Genomic DNA, 17,042 nt, shown 5'->3' with positions numbered 1-17,042 from the left:
TCTTAGAGAGACAGGATGGAGTGGTCTGGACTAGATAGGTCTGGTGAGGGTAGGGACCAGTGGAGGTCTCTTGTGAACACGGTAATGAACCTTCGGGTTCCATGAAGCGTTAAATTCTTGAGAAGCTGAGCGACTGGCGGGTTTTCGAGACTGACAGCCCAGTGGAGGCACAACAGGTCGGATCCGTGCGACAAGCGGTATGGAACGTATGGAACAAGAGCATGCCCGACAGGAGTGCTCGTCGGATAAGTTCAAAAACAGGTTCGTGGAATTGAGCAGGTTTTCATTTCGGTTTGTTATGTGAAGCAATTTTTGTGGAAGTGGTGGAAAGCATTATGCCTACATAGCGTCACGAAAATTTTTGAGAGACTTTCCTAGCCATGCTCATTTCTGCACGGACTAGTCTGCTGTACACATTTGACTGTGCATTTGACAGCTATGCTTTAATAAACCGATGTGCGCGGTTTGGTTTACCGTTACATTGTGCCAGCTGGAGCGAGCTGGAGAGCTGGGTTGGTAAATGTGTTGATGCGTGAAGAGTGGCAAACGGATTATTAGAACAGCCTTCCATCGATGCAAATTTGAAGCTACTGATAGACATATGACATGAATAACATAAACGGTACCTCAACAAATGAAACTGGTGAGTAAAAGTTCACGGCAATGAAAGGATGGACTTCTCGTAATAACATTATCAAATACCATAGTAGCATTTTTAGTTCGAGTATGAGCTTAATATAACCTATAAGTGGTAACTGGTAAGTAGGAAGTAAGATTATTTCGGGTCATGCAGTATTCCTGTTGGAGACTGTATCGGTGAAGTATGAATCACGGTGCACCATCCCCCCAAATTGCGGCGCAAGATTTACTCCCATGCTAGCTAAATAAAACGAACGTGACACTGTCTAACCTATTTGCCCATTAAAAGTCACATTGCTACACGGTGCCTGAAGATTGTTACTGATATTCGAATACATAATATAACTATGACCAAAAATTATGAAAGAAGACATAATCGATTTGTTTCATTCTGGTCCATCACACTAACAATATTACAAAATTTAATTAATTAAGTTCAGTGTGACTGATTATAAAGGAAAAAACTTCATCAGTCACACTGAACGGAGTTAATTAAACTTTTGGAAGACATAACGGGTTGCATTGCTGAGTGCAGTTTTATGAGTGCAATTACCAATAAGTGATATGATGAATTTATTCACTAGTGAAGATTAACAGAAATTAGAATGACCTATATAAGGTTAAAGTAAATGTTCTCTTGTGTACATATTGCCAAACTTTCACCAGTTTTCACAATCACAAGATATGGATCAGTATCACTGTCAGCTCATCTGGAAGATCAGACTCCAAATATACTGGAATGCTGGCTTGTGCCTGCTGAGAAGTCTCACATTTTCCTAATTCTGCAATTTTGTGTGCTGTCTACTGCACAGCTGCCTTTGAACCTTGGGCAGCACAGTGTTTATTCACCATGTACCATCAGAAGCATGTCCAGTTTCCATCGCAGATATTTGCAGCAGAATTTCTTGATAGCCCGGTGCACATCGGAGCCCCAGCCTACTTGCCACAATGGCATTGTATTCCCTGCTTTCCCAGAAGTTTCTGAAGTTTCTGAATCTACTGCATATAATTTCACTGTCATCACTGCAATTCCATTCTTGACAATGGCATGAGTAGTTTGTGCATACTGTGTATGAATTGAAAATAGAGTAAATTTTCTGTCATTCCTAATTTGTATTTTTCATGCTTCCCAATGAAGCAGGTTGGTATGGTGGTAATGCTCTATCTAGACTTGTATTCAGGAAATGTTTGGTTCAATTCTTGACTGGGACACCTTGTCTAACATGACTGAGGTTTGTGTGGTTTTCCTCAGTCACTCCAGTCAGTTGCCAAGATGATATCCTGATCAGACCGTAGCCTCTTCCTCCTGCATGCTTTCCACTTCATTATTCACTTATAATTCCAACATTCAATTAAGAGAATTAAGAGTTTATGAAATTGTTGATTCTGCCATACAATGTCTGGTTATCAGGTGTGGGTGTTTTGTTGCCGTGGTGTGCACATGAAGGATGAAAATAGGTGTTGCATTTGAGATTATGGCTGTGCTTATGTACGAATGGCAACAGGATGCTAAAATGCAGCATGCTGTAGTGTTGTAGTCAGCATGGTACTTGTTTAATTGAATGTGTAGAACTCTTAAAAAGTCAAGGCTGTAAATAGGTTTTGGTAAAAAGTAAAGCTATCCCCGTAACAGGGGCATGTTGTAGCATAGTTGCTTGAGGCACTATGCTACAAGCAGGAAGGTCATGGAATCGAATCCCAATGAGGTCATTGGATTTTTCAATTGACCTAATCCTTCGAGCCCCAGTATGCCCTGGGGTTAACTCAGCCTCTAACAGAAATGAGTACCAGGAATTTTCCTGGGGGTAAAAGGGCGGCTGATGCATAAGGCTGACAACCTTACCGCCATTAATGAGCCGACTGTCTAGAAGAGATGGGAGCCTTGACCTGTCACAACCCAATGGGCCTTCACGACCTGTTGCAAGGAAAGCTTGTAACAGGCTGTGGAGGCCCATAGGGTTGTGAGACATCGAGACTTCCGCATTTTGTAGACAGTTGGCTCACAGATGGCAGTGAGTTTGTCAGCCTTACACACTGGCCAGCCACCCTTAAACCCCAGGAAGATTCCTGGTGCGCATTTCTGTTAGAGGCTGAATCAACCATAGGACCATGGTGTGGCTGGAAGTATTAGGTGAGTTGAAAAATTCAATGATATCAGGATTCAAACTGGTGACCTTCCAGCATAGTTTTTGGTATCATTATATTTTCATTTTACAGATAGACCATCACCAAGTATTCCTGGGCCATATCGCAGCCCAGAGCAAACAGAGGCATTTCCCCTGAAGCACAGTTTGTATAGAGGGAATGGTGGAGCTGGTAACAAAGTCCATGGGTTAAGGTCACTTACTGAGTGCTGCAGTGGATCTGTCAATAAGAGCGGTACCAGTCTTCGCATTATTGTTCTGTGCTTTGTGGCACTCACCCTGGCTGTGATAGTAGCTCTCACAATTCAGATTTACTATGGAGATTATCAGGTAAGTAATTATGGAAAAATTTATCTGTGTAAGCTGCAGTTATCCCTACAACCAACATTCACCTTGTGCTTCATGAAGTTCTTTCTCTTCAGAAATTATGACATTGTTACACAATCATGTTAAAATGGGATCCATGTTGTTGATTGTGCTAATTTATGTTAGTACCATTAGTGTTCTGTAATTATCTGTATATACTACAAGAAAATCACAATAGTCATGTGATGTTGGGGGGGGGGAAACTGCATTGTCCAGGGTTGTAAAAGTACTAACTGCATGTGGCAAAATTCAACAGTCTTAAAGTGAAGTGTATTGACATAACAGAGTTGCCTCTTTGTTATAACAATCTTATGAATATATATTCCCGTCAACAAGTGTTTTATTCTTTACTACCATAGTCCTGCATAGTGATTTTGTGACATTACCAGCGGAAAGAATTGAGTCCTTGTGGTTACAGAAAGCTTCTACTGGTAATGCCAATATTTCCTGAAAAATATCTCGTTAAGTGTCAGCTGGTAGTCCAAACCATGTAGAATTACTGAAAGAATAAATGATTCACAAATATTCCAATCTCTGGAATTGAAACGTGGAAACTTGGCTAGATGACATAATGTAATACCATAAAGAGATGTATATGAAATATAGCCTCTTCATGCTACTCCAATGAAAGATATCTAACGGGTTTAAGTCAGGAGATCCCTTCATGGTCTCCAGTGAAAAATTTTGTGACTGCTCTGCCAAAATGTAGGTGTGCTGTATTGTGTTATAAGCATGTTTGTCTTCACATCGGAAGATGCGCATCCTTGAAATGTAGCAGTAATTCATTTTCCAGAAAATTCATGTTATATGGAGCTGTTAAACATCCTTCAATAACATGTGCTTCAGTTAGGTCACTTCCCAATACTCCATAAGACATGTTAACTGAAAATCGGCATTGAAAATGACATTCTTCTACCTTGTGAATTTTTGTGTGCCCAAGAGTGCGAATTCCTTATGTTGATAAATTGAACTTCATTTTGTGAACAGAGCGTTATGCAGAATGTGTAGCCATCAGTGCAGCCATTCACAAAATTGTACACAGTTGGCATGAACTCTCAGTAAGAGGCGCTCTGCTTTTTGAAGGTGATTCAGATGGAAACAAAATCATCATGCTACAGAATTCTCCATACCTGTGTCTCTGCTGCACCAGTTATCCTGCAGATTCTGCACATACTTCTACTAGGGCTTCACTGAGCTGTTGCCTGAGTGTCATCTTCTCCACATTGTCATTATTCACATTCTGCGTTCGCTCACTGCTCTCCCCCAAAGTTCAGTGTGCCATCTCATATGTTAAGTGAAGTGGATGTTATTGCCAGTATTCCACCGCAGCTGCCCTACCATTTCCATTGCAGAAATCATGTACGAAATGCATGTTGGCATATTCTTCATTTTGACTACAACTGCACTGCAACACAACACAGCCACACTAGCCTAGACAATGTACAGGCAGGAACTGTAAGTTAGTATAGTTCTGGCTCACGCCACTAATGCTTAAAATTTGATAATGCTCCAAATGTCCTACAGAACATGCTCCTGAAATTTGGCCAATTTATGATGGAGCAGTCTGTGCTTAATGAATGTAATATTTGTAGTTTCACTGATGATCCTCCATATTNATCACCTTGTGATTTTTTCTTTGGGGACACTTAAAGGCACAAGTGTGCAAACATCGCTCTACAACCCTGCAAGCACTTAAGGAGGCAATCACCCAGGCAGTGGCTGCCATTCCACCGGAAATGACACGAAGAACTATGGACAACTTCCGGGAAAGGCTTCGTCAATGTGTGAACAATGGAGGACGCCATTTACCGGAAATAATTTTTAAAACCAAGTAATGTAAAATAGCATCGTATTTGTTGTTCACAAATAAAAGTATTTTTTCTGTATCTTTCTTTGTTTGTTTGTAACTGCCTTTTGAAATATGGGAGGTCGATTTGCCGGACCCTGTAGTTCTACCAGTAAGCTGGCTAGGTCAGGTGCTTTTCTGTTTCTAGAGTTGTTAACAGCTTCCACCGATTCAAATTTAATACATCTTCTGTCTTTTCTTCTGTATCTGCTGCTTCTCCTCCTCCTCCTCCTCCTCCTCCTTCTCATTCTCCTCCTCCTCCCCCAGTTGTATTGGTTCTGACTTCATCATAGCATAGGTATTTGTAATGTTCTATTACTCGTCTCTGTGCACGGTATTCTAGGTATGTCTCAAATGAATCTGGATGTTTCATCGTCTTCCAAGCCACCCCTTTGTCTTCCGTAGATGTCTTTCTGTTCCTATAAATTTGTCCTATAACTAACTCCATGGAGCTGAACCCTTCATGAGAAGCTTCCAGTTGTGCAGTCACTCAAAAATTGTACAGAACCCCAAGGTTCATTACTGTGTTCAACAAGCACTTACTATCTATCTCATGATTCTTGTTGCATTTACTGTATTTCCTCTTCTGTGATGTATCTTTTATCTACATAATTTCTTGTAGTTTATTTTACAATTGTATAAATTGTTCATGTGCTTGCTGTTTCTCAGTTTTGAAGTTTGATTTGGTAATTTGATGTTTGCAGCTTGTTCCCCATGGTAGCGTTGCCACAGACAACCCTCGCTGCTCTGTAGTTGGAACAGAGATCCTTAAAAATGGTGGAAGTGCTGTTGATGCTGCAGTTGCTTCAACGTTGTGTTTAGGAGTGGTGAACCCTCATGTTACAGGACTAGGAGGGTGAGTGTCAGTGCCACTCTTGCTTCTAATACACCCTGTGTAGATATTTTGGCATGTAGACCCATTTTTAGGCAATGACTGCAAAATAAGCAACTATACAACAGCCGTTGCCAAGTAATGAGCCATAAAAAGCAACAGAAGAATGGTGTTTTCTGCTTTTTTTTTGTGGACTACACTTTGAACAACAGCAAGTCAAATTCTGACTACAGGGATTTCAGTTTTGAAAAAGAAGGTCCTATCATCAGATGTGACTTGCGTACTGATATTTGAGCACAAGGCCCTGGCCCTGTCTAGAGTCCCTTAGGAAATGCTTTTCATAGCAGGTATGAGCATACTAGCTTGCTTCTGTCCCATTGAGTGCTGCAGTATATTAAACAAAGTATTTCTGTTATTTTCAGTGGTGGATTCATGATCGTATACAGCCATCGCAACCAGAAAGTATTAGATGTGATTGATTTCCGTGAAGTAGCACCTGCTTATATTAATACATCAATTCATACACCAGGCAGTTATGTGGGTGTGCCAGGTGTGCTGAGAGGACTTGCTATGGCACATGAGTTGCATGGAAAATTACCATGGATGGATATCGTCATGCCTGCAGTGCATATTGCACGGTAGGCAAAACAAATCCATTGACTAAGTATGTAACAAATGATTGTGAAAATTAATAAGTGGAGCAAACGTACAAAAGTTTGTGTAGTTCGTTGTCCATTAAAAATGAAACTGCCATGTGTGTAACGGACCTTGTGTTGCATCATTGTCGTCTTTTATATCCTGTTCCATCATTAACTGTTTATGACAGCCCTAAACAATTAAGAAACATAGAAAACATAGAACAAATGGTAAAGACAAAAGATGTTTCTCTTGGGGGTACAACTCTGGGAAATTTGTCAGTTTCATTGTTACATGCATGAGTTTTGTTAATTGTACTGTTACATCCTGAGTTTGAATCCAAGTTGGTTTATTTCTCTGTTATTTCCTCCGCAAGAAACACACTGGGACAATGACACCAGCGAGTTCGTTTGTTTATTTCAACATAACTAAACTGTGGGTTCATGAAGGATGAGATGAGCATGACATGTAGCACGAATAGGGGAGAAGAGGAATGCTTGTAGGATTTTGGTGGGATAACGAGAAGGAAAGAGACTGCTAGGAAGACCAAGTCATAGGTGGGACTGGATTATCTGGCTCAAGATAGGTACCAGTGGAGGACTCCTGTGAACATGATAATGATCCTTCGGTTTCCATACAATGTTCAGAAATTCTTGAGTAGCTGCACAACTGGCAGATTCTCAAGATGGGCTCGTCTCCATGGAGTTAGTTTAGTTAGTTCAAGCATATTTGTGAAATTGGTGTACATTCTTACTACAAGTTTATGTGTAGGAAATTCCAAAGTCTTTTAAACTGCTTTAGAGTTGGAATACAATTTTCTTTGTATCGGCTGCCCACATAATCTGTGTTGAGGGTCCCACATTATCTAGAGAATCAGCTCAGAGATGGTGGTAATGTTGTCAGCCATACGCACCGGCCGCACTTTATCCCCCAGGAAAATTACTGGTTCTCATTTCTGGTAGATGCTGAGTCGACCCCAGGGCCATATGTGGCTGGAAGGATTAGGAAAATTCAAAAATATCCAGTGACCTCATCAGGACCTGAACCCGCAACCTTCCTGCTTGTAGCATAGTGCCGCAACCAACTACACTACTGCGTGCCCCCTGCAATGCAAGCACAACTTCAAGAAATCTCTGCCCTGGCTACTATTAAGCTGAGAACTCTTCTCTGCGTAGTCACTGGTGTGATGCACGAGGCATAATTATCATATACAGTTACGTTCAAAGGCTTATGGCGCACATGTACCAATAATCATCACTGAAAATGAAAAGAAGTGTTAATGTGTAATTGTGTGAGAATGCAAATAAAACTCTGTATATAAAGCCAGTTGTTTCAGAATTTTGTACATAGGTAAATGAATTCTCTGGCAACAAACCAGCCTATAATAGAAGTTAACAGCTTAAAATTGTATTAAATACAAATTTGATTGTGACATGCTGCAGAATTGAGCATTTAAACTCGAAAGCTCTGGCCAAGAGTAGGCACAGGTGAATTTAAGTGTCATATGCTAAAGGGTAAATGAATTGGAAAGGCTGTGGGCAGAAGATATTTTGACCTAATTTAAGGTACTGTTCCATCATCTGCCTGGATGGATTCAGCAATGTGTGTGAGGATAGCTGGCCTCCAGCCAGATGATGGACCTTCGAGCCTTATGAGTAAGAAGCAGAAAGTCTAATGATTTTACTGCAATGTTTTGTGTATATTGTGTCTAGTTTTCCACATATAATAAGTTAGTTGCAGTGTACAACTATTGGGTTTCTGGACATTATCCATTGTCCTGTTTTTATGTAAAACACAATGTTTGGGAGACTGGATTCTGTCTCTGAAATGTTGTATTTTCAATAAAAACAGGACGATGGATAGCGTCCAGAAACACGATATTTCTATCAATATACCATCATCACAAACTTTTAGATCTCATTGCAGTATAATTGTAGGTTATTAAAATTACTATTGAGGTTTTATTTTGGTTCAGATTGGGCCTCAAAACATGAAGGCTGAGAAAAATTTGAGTAAAGATTGAGGAGGTCAAAAATTGTGTGAACGTTGTAATGATGAATTAGATGTATTGTCATAATTTATGCTGTTAATATTCTTTGTGAAGATTATTGTATCCTATTCTCAGATGAAAAATATTACAGTAATTCCACTGACTGGTCCAATATATTTGGGAAAACTGCTTTGAATGATATGAGCTGTTTAAAATAGTCCTTTTGTAGTAATGGTGCTGAACATGTAGGTTACATAGTAAGGAATTTTGTTGTCAGTTTAGCAAGTGTGAACTGTTAAAGAGAGCCTCTCTACCATGTTTATAACTAATAATATAACTTGTTATCTATTTACAGATCGGGCTTCCAAGTCCCTGAGTCTCTTTTTGCTGCGAAGGCCCATCTGGATTTGAATGTATTATTCAATCGAAGACTTATTAACTGGGCTGCCCCACTAGAAGCTGGTCAGCACCTCACCCTGCCTGAACTGGCAGCCACATTGGAGTTAATTGCTGCTAAAGGACCTGATGGTTTGTAAATAATACTCAACTTCAGCTGGGTGCTTGGTGGTGGACTAACATCATGGGTAGCAGGTACTGCATCTGTTGTAAATAGTTTCTTTATTTACACATCATATGGATGCAATGTTAAAAGGAAAAATTCCAACAACCATGTCAGGTATGACTTCAAGTCTATGTCGTGTCAAATAACAAAGCCTCCATAGGTCATTCTTGTATTAATTTAGAAGGGACCATTTCCACATCCTAGGCTTGTTACCCGTATGGATATATGGAAAATAAAGGAAATGAATGAAAGAGAAACTGACTGCAAGAATTATACAGCGTGAACTCATTAATTGATCCACATGACATGTACAGTGTAATCATCTTAGAGCTCGGCGCAAAAGTTGGAGCAGCCCAGACAGAAGAATCTGGTGTCCCTCACATCTGGCGATGTCATGGAGATTTTGAATGCTTGCAGAATCAACAAACTTAACAGTGTAGCAGATTTCAAGCAAAACTTCCCCAAACTAGAACAGATATTAGAAGGGCTGTCCCTTCTCAACGTCAGGAGAATGTTCAAGCCTGGAACTGATTTATCTTTAGTTGGGGGAAAGAATAATAGCATCAGCAGCAGCAGCAAAGTGCTCATCAAAATGAAATTTGGTACTAGGCTTCAACAGTTTCATTATGGTGTATTGACGCATCCAGCTGCACTGTGTATTTCAATTCTAGGATTCTCTCTTCACCTTCTCTATGCACCTCTGTCCATATGTTGAATTCCCCCTTTGAGGCTCTTTTGTCTGTTTATTATTTATTTAACTCATGTTTTGGCCTAACTGGCCATCAGGTGTACACTGTTGCATACAAAACTGCTGCGCTGGTGTTATCCTGTTGTAAAATGCTTATAAAATATTGGCTTCTTTTGTTTGTACATGTGTCACAAGTCTGGTGTATCCATAACCAGTAAAAGTTCAGAATACAGATCCAGACAACTTTCAGTGTTTAAAAGTATGGGAGTGGTGGTAGAAATAGTGAGAAGTACTGTGCGTGGAGTGGAAAAATTGTCGTGACTCTTTCAAGTGAATGCATGCATGTGGTCATAGTTCTTCTGACTGGTACTGGAGTATGTTATAACAATTTATTTCTGTTGTGAAATATTCTTTTGAAGCATGGTATGAAAAGTATGCTGCTTGGAGTGAACGCAGGTCTATGTATTTGCAATCTCCTTTCATTGGAGATGTTTCATGGTGACTATGAATTAATGCCATTCAGTTTACAGCACTGGCTTCCTACATCACTGGATCCTGGAAGTCTGTTATAAGGATAATAAATAACAACATGATTACTGCACAAAATATTCTGGTTGGATGACAACTGATGAATTGTAACTTTTCACTCTCCATTAGTGTGCAGATGTTTTAAGCATTCTATTAGTAGTGGTGTGCACTTATAATGACGAAACCGCACGGAGCATGAGCTGGATGATGCCAACAGAAATCTAAAATTAATACTTGTTAAATCCAGTGTATGTGGTTTTATTTATAACTGGAGCTCAGTTTTCACACATTGACTTTGGTTAAAAATTATTGAATTATTGCATATTGTATATGCCTCACTGATTATCTGTGATTACATTTATTTTTCAGTTTTTTATAATGGGAGCATTGCAAGAAATGTCTTGCTTGCTGTCGCAAATGCAGGAGGCAAGATGACTGAACAGGATCTGGCCGGTTACCAAGCAGTAAGGCGCTCTGCATTGACAGCTACATTTGCTGACTTCAGTGTATTGGTTCCTGACCTCCCATCGGGAGGACCAGCTTTATTGGCAACCCTGGAATTGCTTTCTGCTCTAAATTCTTCTAGAGGTGGACATGGAATGTCTCCGTTGAACATTATCAGTTTGGCAAATGCATCTGAAAACGTTTATAGAAGGGCACTTCTTGGCATTTGGGGTAATAATCTACATAAATTATTGGAATTTCATATTTATAAGACAGTTACCTCTTATGTCTTCTTTGCATCAAATTTATGTGGCTAGTATGCAACAGCGAGAGCCAGGATCTCAGTTGTGTAGAGAAGGGTTACAGGCTGGATGGCTGGGATTCAATTCCCGGCAGGAGAAATAGATTTTTTTTCTGTTCCACAGTATCCAGACTAGCTATTGGGCACAATCAGACTCCTATCCCCTATTCAGTGGGCACACGGGGCTCTTTCTCAGAGGTAAAGCAGTCGGAGTGTGAAGCTGGGCACTCATCTTCACTCCCCCATATGTGTGGGGACATCTTCACATTACATTAATACACAATAGGATCATAAATATTCATATATTAATACATCACATGGACAGTAAAGAGATTGAAACAGACATTTTGTGTTTCAGGTGATCCAAATTTCCAGGATGAAGAATATGATAATGATAGAGGTAAAGTCAGTTTGGGAAAATTGACACAGTCTGTGGGCTCTCATGTTGCAGCAGTGGACTTGAATGATATTTATGTCTCTGTTGTAAGGTGGGATTTTCGTCATCTTAACATATATTGATTTATTTGTGTTGTTGCTGAATTCCATGCTGAAATACATATGATCTGGTTCTCTTTCAGTGGTCTCAATGCATGGTTTGGTTCACAGTTGCTTACAAATGACGGTTTTATACTGAATAATGCACTGACCAACTTTGGAGTGGGAAAGAATAGCCCATTTCCAGGCAAGCGACCAATGTCGTTCAGTACACCTGTCATTGCTACAGAAAAGAGACGTATATGTGGACGCAGATTGGTGCTTGGCTCAGCGGATGTGGCACTGGCAGCCCAGCTTCTGTCGCATCTCCTTGTATTGGACATGAATGTGACGTGGAGTGTGGAGGCTCCTCGTTTCCATATCGCACATGGCAATAATAGTATTTTTATTGAAGGTGACCATATTAACATTGTTTAATTATTACAAAGAGAATTGTATGTATTGTCATGTGTATGAGTGACCACTTACAAATCATAACTATAAATAACTAACACTGTCATTAGCTACCTTTATGTCATGATTTTGCCCTGCATTCTGGTGAAGAGACGGCAACATATACTTAATTTTTTCTGCATTTACTTCTAGACCAACTTCCCTACTACTGTAGTATCAATTATAGTTTATGTATTTTTCTTTTATAATATCTACATTATCACCCAGTAGATTCACATCATCAGCATAGACCAACGGCGGATGTGTCCCATTTAACTTCAGTCCCACATGGTTTTCCTGGACCTTTCTAATGGCATATTCTAAAGCAAAGTTAAAAAGGAGTGCCGATAAAGCATCCCCTTGTTTTAGACTATTCTGGATAAGAAATTTATCAGACAACTGTTATCTATACAGACTTTACTATACGTTTCGTTTAAACAAATTTTAATCAGCCTGACTAGTTTCATGGGCACCCCAAACTCTATCAGAATATTGTACAATTCTTCTCTCCTTACTGAACCATAGGCTTTCTTGAAGTCTACAAATAGCTGTTGTACTGTCTTATTGTATTCCCTTTTTTTCTCCAGTATCTGACAAATGCAAAAGATCTGATCAGTAGTTGATCGGTTACGTCAAAACCCACACTGATAATCCCCAATAATTTCATCTATATATGGACTTTACCTTGAGATAAGAATATTGGATAAAATTTTGTATGAAGTTGATAGAAGTGATATCCCATGATAATTACTACAGTCACTTATATCACCCTTGTTGTGAACTGGTACAAAAAATAGACTCCTTCCACTGATCAGGCAATTTTTCCTTATTCCAAATAAATTTAATTAGCTAATGTATCTTAGAACAAATATTTCACCTCCTGCCTGAATTTGATCACTACCTGGCGATTTATATCTTTTCAACTTTGCAATAATAATTTCAGCCTCACTTGAGCTAGGATCAAGTACTAATGGCTCATCTGTATGAATTTCTGTTTGCCTAACTGCAATTTGGTTTGTTTCCTTTGATCTAATAATTTTGAGCATACGTCATTGAACTATGGTTATGCTTCTTCAGTTCATAATAACCTAGATTCTCTGTGGCAGAAATTTTGATATTCTCTCTAACAGTTTCCCTAGCTTTGTTAATATTCACATCAGTATCTTAAGTTTTTCAAAGTGGCAAACCTGTTTCAGATTTGAACACGACACTGCTCCTTACCCTCTCCCTCGTTTAATTTCTAGAGATTGAAACTGTTTATATGAACTCTGTGCATTGTTTGTTTGCTCACTGCCAGTCTTTCCCTAACCTTTGCCACCACCAGGTAGTGGTCAATATCACTATCTGCTGCCCTGAATGATCTGACATCAAGCATACTTGAGTGCCGTCTCCTATCTATCACAATATGGTCAATTTGGTTGTGCATCTTCCCATCAGGAGATGTCCAAGTAAATTTATGAATGTTACGATGTGGGCATCTTACTTTTGGCAGTAAGATTTTTGGATGTGGCAGAGTTAACTACTCTAACTCCATTGTCATTGGTAATTTCTTGTAAAGTTTCATTCCCAATTCTTGGCTTGAAAATGTCTTCCCTACCTACTTTGGCATTGGAAGCGTTTTTCCAGCTGCGCTATTGACTACTTTCATATTTGTTCCATTCCCCATACACTTACACTGTATGGCAGGTAACCATAAGTACCCCATCCTACCTCTTATGAGGAACTTCCATTTCATGTTATCTGTGTGCATGAAAGGCTTAACTTTCTTTTACTTTCTTACAGATTACCATGTACCTGCACTGAGCAAGAACGCACAGGAGTCTCTTGAAAAGTATGGCTATCATCTGGAAAGTCTGTCCAAACCATATCAGAGCTGTAACATTGTGGAGAAAATTGGGGATGATCTTACATCGCATTCTGATTCCCGTGGAGGGGGCATATCGTCTCGATTTTAATTTAAACGCTCTCTCTCTCTCTCTCTCCTGTTGCTCCCTCTTTGGAGCATAGGGCACATGTGAAACACTTTGTTTCATCTCAGATTCTTAATCCTAAGCCAGTTGGTAGGACTCCTTGGGCAGAGGATCAGCCCGTTACAAGGCCGCTACCTACAGTGCTCGAGTGAGTAATGACAGTTCATGTCTTAGACTGCGTGACCGCTGTGATTGGCAATTTAAACACTAGGGAAGCAAAAATTTAAATCGTTTACTCGAGCACTGGGATCATAGGTTCTGATCTCAATCAAGGCATGGATGTGTGGCTGCATTTATTCTGTGTTGGTGTTGTTCTGTGTAGGTAGTGGCCTTGTGACCAACTGATTCCCTGTCCAAGGAGTCATACTGACTGTGTTGGGATGAAGAAACTGAAGTGAAACAGCATTTGACGGACGCCCTACACCAGTTGTTCTCAAACCTTTGTGAGTCCACGGCCTGGTAAATTCTTTTTTTATAAGGCAAGGTCCCAGTGTAGTTGATGCCAGGGCCTGGTACCGGGCTGTGGTCTGGCTTTTGAGAAAACTGTCCTATGCTCCAAAGTGAGAGCAACAGAGAAGAGAGAGCATGTCTGAAAAAGTGGAGCTTTGTTATATCTAGAACATCTAGAACAATGTTTTCTAATAGAAATTTGAAGCTTGTCATGCATGTGGTTGTCATATTACCGTATTTGTCACATTATGTCTTAGTAATTAGGTAGATATTTCATACTGTGATTTGAGTCCACAGTAAAATGTGGGTTGGTGTTCCAACTCATTGCTTGCAACTGCTACTAACGACTGACACATCACATCCACTGATCATGTTATCCTCTGCAATGCATCTGAACAAGCACATGTGGCTTTAGACTCCCCCTTAAATGCAGGCTACAGCAGCACTCAGCTCATGGTTGTGCTTAGGTTCAGCTTCAAGTTTTCATGCTGCAGTTGCCTTGAGACTGCATTTGACAAATGAAGGTAAAGTTGTCCCTGTGCTTAACTAATGAAGCACTATGCCGTCAAGGTGTATGGGGGAGTGGATGCATAGACCCACGTTTTCTTGATCTTGGCACTCAGAGGTGAGTGGTCAGCTTCACATACCAGCCCTTTACCAGTCTGGACGACATGGAGAAGTGTAAATTCTTGTCCCCACCGGGACTTGAACTCTGACCCCTTGGTTGTTCAGCCCATAGCCTGTTGCTATACTGACTGCACGATCCTGGCTCTGGCATTTGACAAATTCAGAGTTATTATTATTGTCCTATATTAATGCATTTACCACAGTGCAGTGACCTGTCCACCACATATGGCAAGTGACAAATTTGTTCAACACTGCTGTTCTAGAAAGTGCTGTCAGTGATTCAATTTTTAGTCAGTGATAGCGACTTACAGGATGTAATATCACCTATGTGTGTTATAAAATGTTCCCTTTATTTAGTTTTAAAATTTCATCAGAAATACTTCTGGTTCTTTGAATATTTGCCAAAGCCATTATCTTTCTGCAGGTAGTGTCGGGCTTGATTTGATGTCATGATGTAAAAGAATCACTTTGTGTACGTAGTATTAAGATAAGTATTAAACTTAGTCAGAACCTATAGGGAACAGCAACAGTCTCAAAATTTCAGACTACAGCATGTTATCTGTGCGTAAGTCTTAATGAGATTTTTCATCCAAATATTTCCATATGCATGGTACATAACCCGCACATCTCATTTGTTTGCCTGAATTACCCTAACAGTACCAGGTGGAATGCAAAACTGCAGGCCCAAATTGTAATGTTGGTGGCTGCTGACATTGTACCTGCTGCTGTCAGTATTGTTAATTGTGATGACAGCTGTGTTCACTATTGTAATGTCAGGTGGTGCTGTTTCTAGTGGTGGCATCTGACATGCACAAACTACTGACTGTTTTTAACAGGGCTGTCATGGTTCCTGTGGAGTATCTGGGGAAGACACTCTGTTGCCTCCCCTGTTATGTCACTGTGAAAAGTGCTGTTACGTCACCGCGGGAGGCGATGGGAGTGTTTACCGAGCGTTGTGTAATAATGGAAGGGGTGGGGGTATGTGTCATCACTTGCGAGACTGCAGAGTTCACGTGACACTGGATGCAACGGCTGGAGAGTAGTCGCTGCAAGAGGAGTAGCCGAAACAACAGGAGATGCAGCAAGCACAGCCTTGGAAGAAAAGGAATGGGGATGCACCGTTAGGCTGTTCGGGATGAACAGCCTTTAGAAGGGAGCAGTGTGACGTGGATGGCGCAATGGGAAGTAGGGGTCACGTGAACTCTGCAGTCACTCTGCACTCTGCAGTGACATCACATACCTCCACCCCATCCATTATTACGCAACGCTTGGTGAACACTCTTTCACCTCCCGCGGTGACATAACAGCACTTCCCACAGTGACATAAGAGAGGACACCGCAGTTACTACACAGCAATAAACAACTTGCGGCAGCATTCCCCAGCAATGCCTGTAAACACGACGTTACACAACAACAGTGGTAGCTATCACGTAACTGTTTTCCGTGTTGTCAGTGCAGATGCTACTAGAGTAGTGAGTATTGAGCCAGTTACTAGAGAGAGAGTAACCAGTCAGTTGCAGTCTAGCAGTCGCCGAAGTGAGTTGAAGTCCATTGTTATTGAGTGAATGGTAGCAGTAATTGTGATACTGCAGATGGCAGTACTTGTGAAATTGAGAATTGTGTAAGTGTAAGAGCGAGTGTTCAATAAATTCGGTAGATCCGAGACAGCGTGTTACACACCCAACACGTGGCAATATATATGAAGTATATTGTAAGTTAATAAATTGTTTATTTATTTCTGCAGAATGTGATTTCTTGTATGTTATTTATTTATTTATACAAGTTCCCACAATATTTTGAACAGGCAGAAAAATTACGTGTGTCAGCTGTTGAATCTTCATGGGGTTAATGATGTTAGGCAGACTTAATACACGCACCTGTCATTAGTACCATAACGTAGTTCCTTTGAAGTTGAGTCCCTATTAGAAAGAAAATGTTGGTCGGCATGTAAAGGCAAGAGACCTTTTGGAAAACTAGACATACATGGGACAGTAATACTAAAATCTATCTAAAAGCAACAGGATGGGAGGGTGGATTGGATTAATCCAGCTTGAATAAATTCCAGTGTTCAGCCATTGTGAACACAGTAATG

At 40.3% G+C, this 17,042-nt stretch overlaps 1 protein-coding gene across 3 annotated transcripts in view; it reads left to right on the top strand.

Annotated features, from left to right (window-relative positions):
- LOC111871119 (glutathione hydrolase 7) overlaps nt 1-14,186 on the top strand; it is a 57,992-nt gene extending 43,806 nt beyond the window's left edge. Inside the window, exons 1-9 of one of the 3 annotated variants that reach the window (XM_023863955.2) lie at nt 117-261; nt 2,857-3,113; nt 5,700-5,851; nt 6,250-6,465; nt 8,809-8,981; nt 10,601-10,906; nt 11,335-11,464; nt 11,555-11,865; nt 13,686-14,186. In XM_023863955.2, the coding sequence (XP_023719723.1) occupies nt 222-261; nt 2,857-3,113; nt 5,700-5,851; nt 6,250-6,465; nt 8,809-8,981; nt 10,601-10,906; nt 11,335-11,464; nt 11,555-11,865; nt 13,686-13,858 (1,758 nt within the window). In that variant the 5' untranslated portion in view covers nt 117-221 and the 3' untranslated portion in view covers nt 13,859-14,186. The other 2 variants (XM_023863956.1, XM_023863957.1) reach the window with 2 other exon arrangements.
- The last annotated feature ends 2,856 nt before the right edge of the window (nt 14,187-17,042 follow it).

Source organism: Cryptotermes secundus, unplaced genomic scaffold (assembly GCF_002891405.2).
Source record: "Cryptotermes secundus unplaced genomic scaffold, Csec_1.0 scaffold250, whole genome shotgun sequence".
NCBI lineage: Eukaryota > Metazoa > Arthropoda > Insecta > Blattodea > Kalotermitidae > Cryptotermes > Cryptotermes secundus.
Note: the sequence above shows the minus strand (reverse complement) of the source record. Positions and strands in the feature narration are given on the sequence as shown.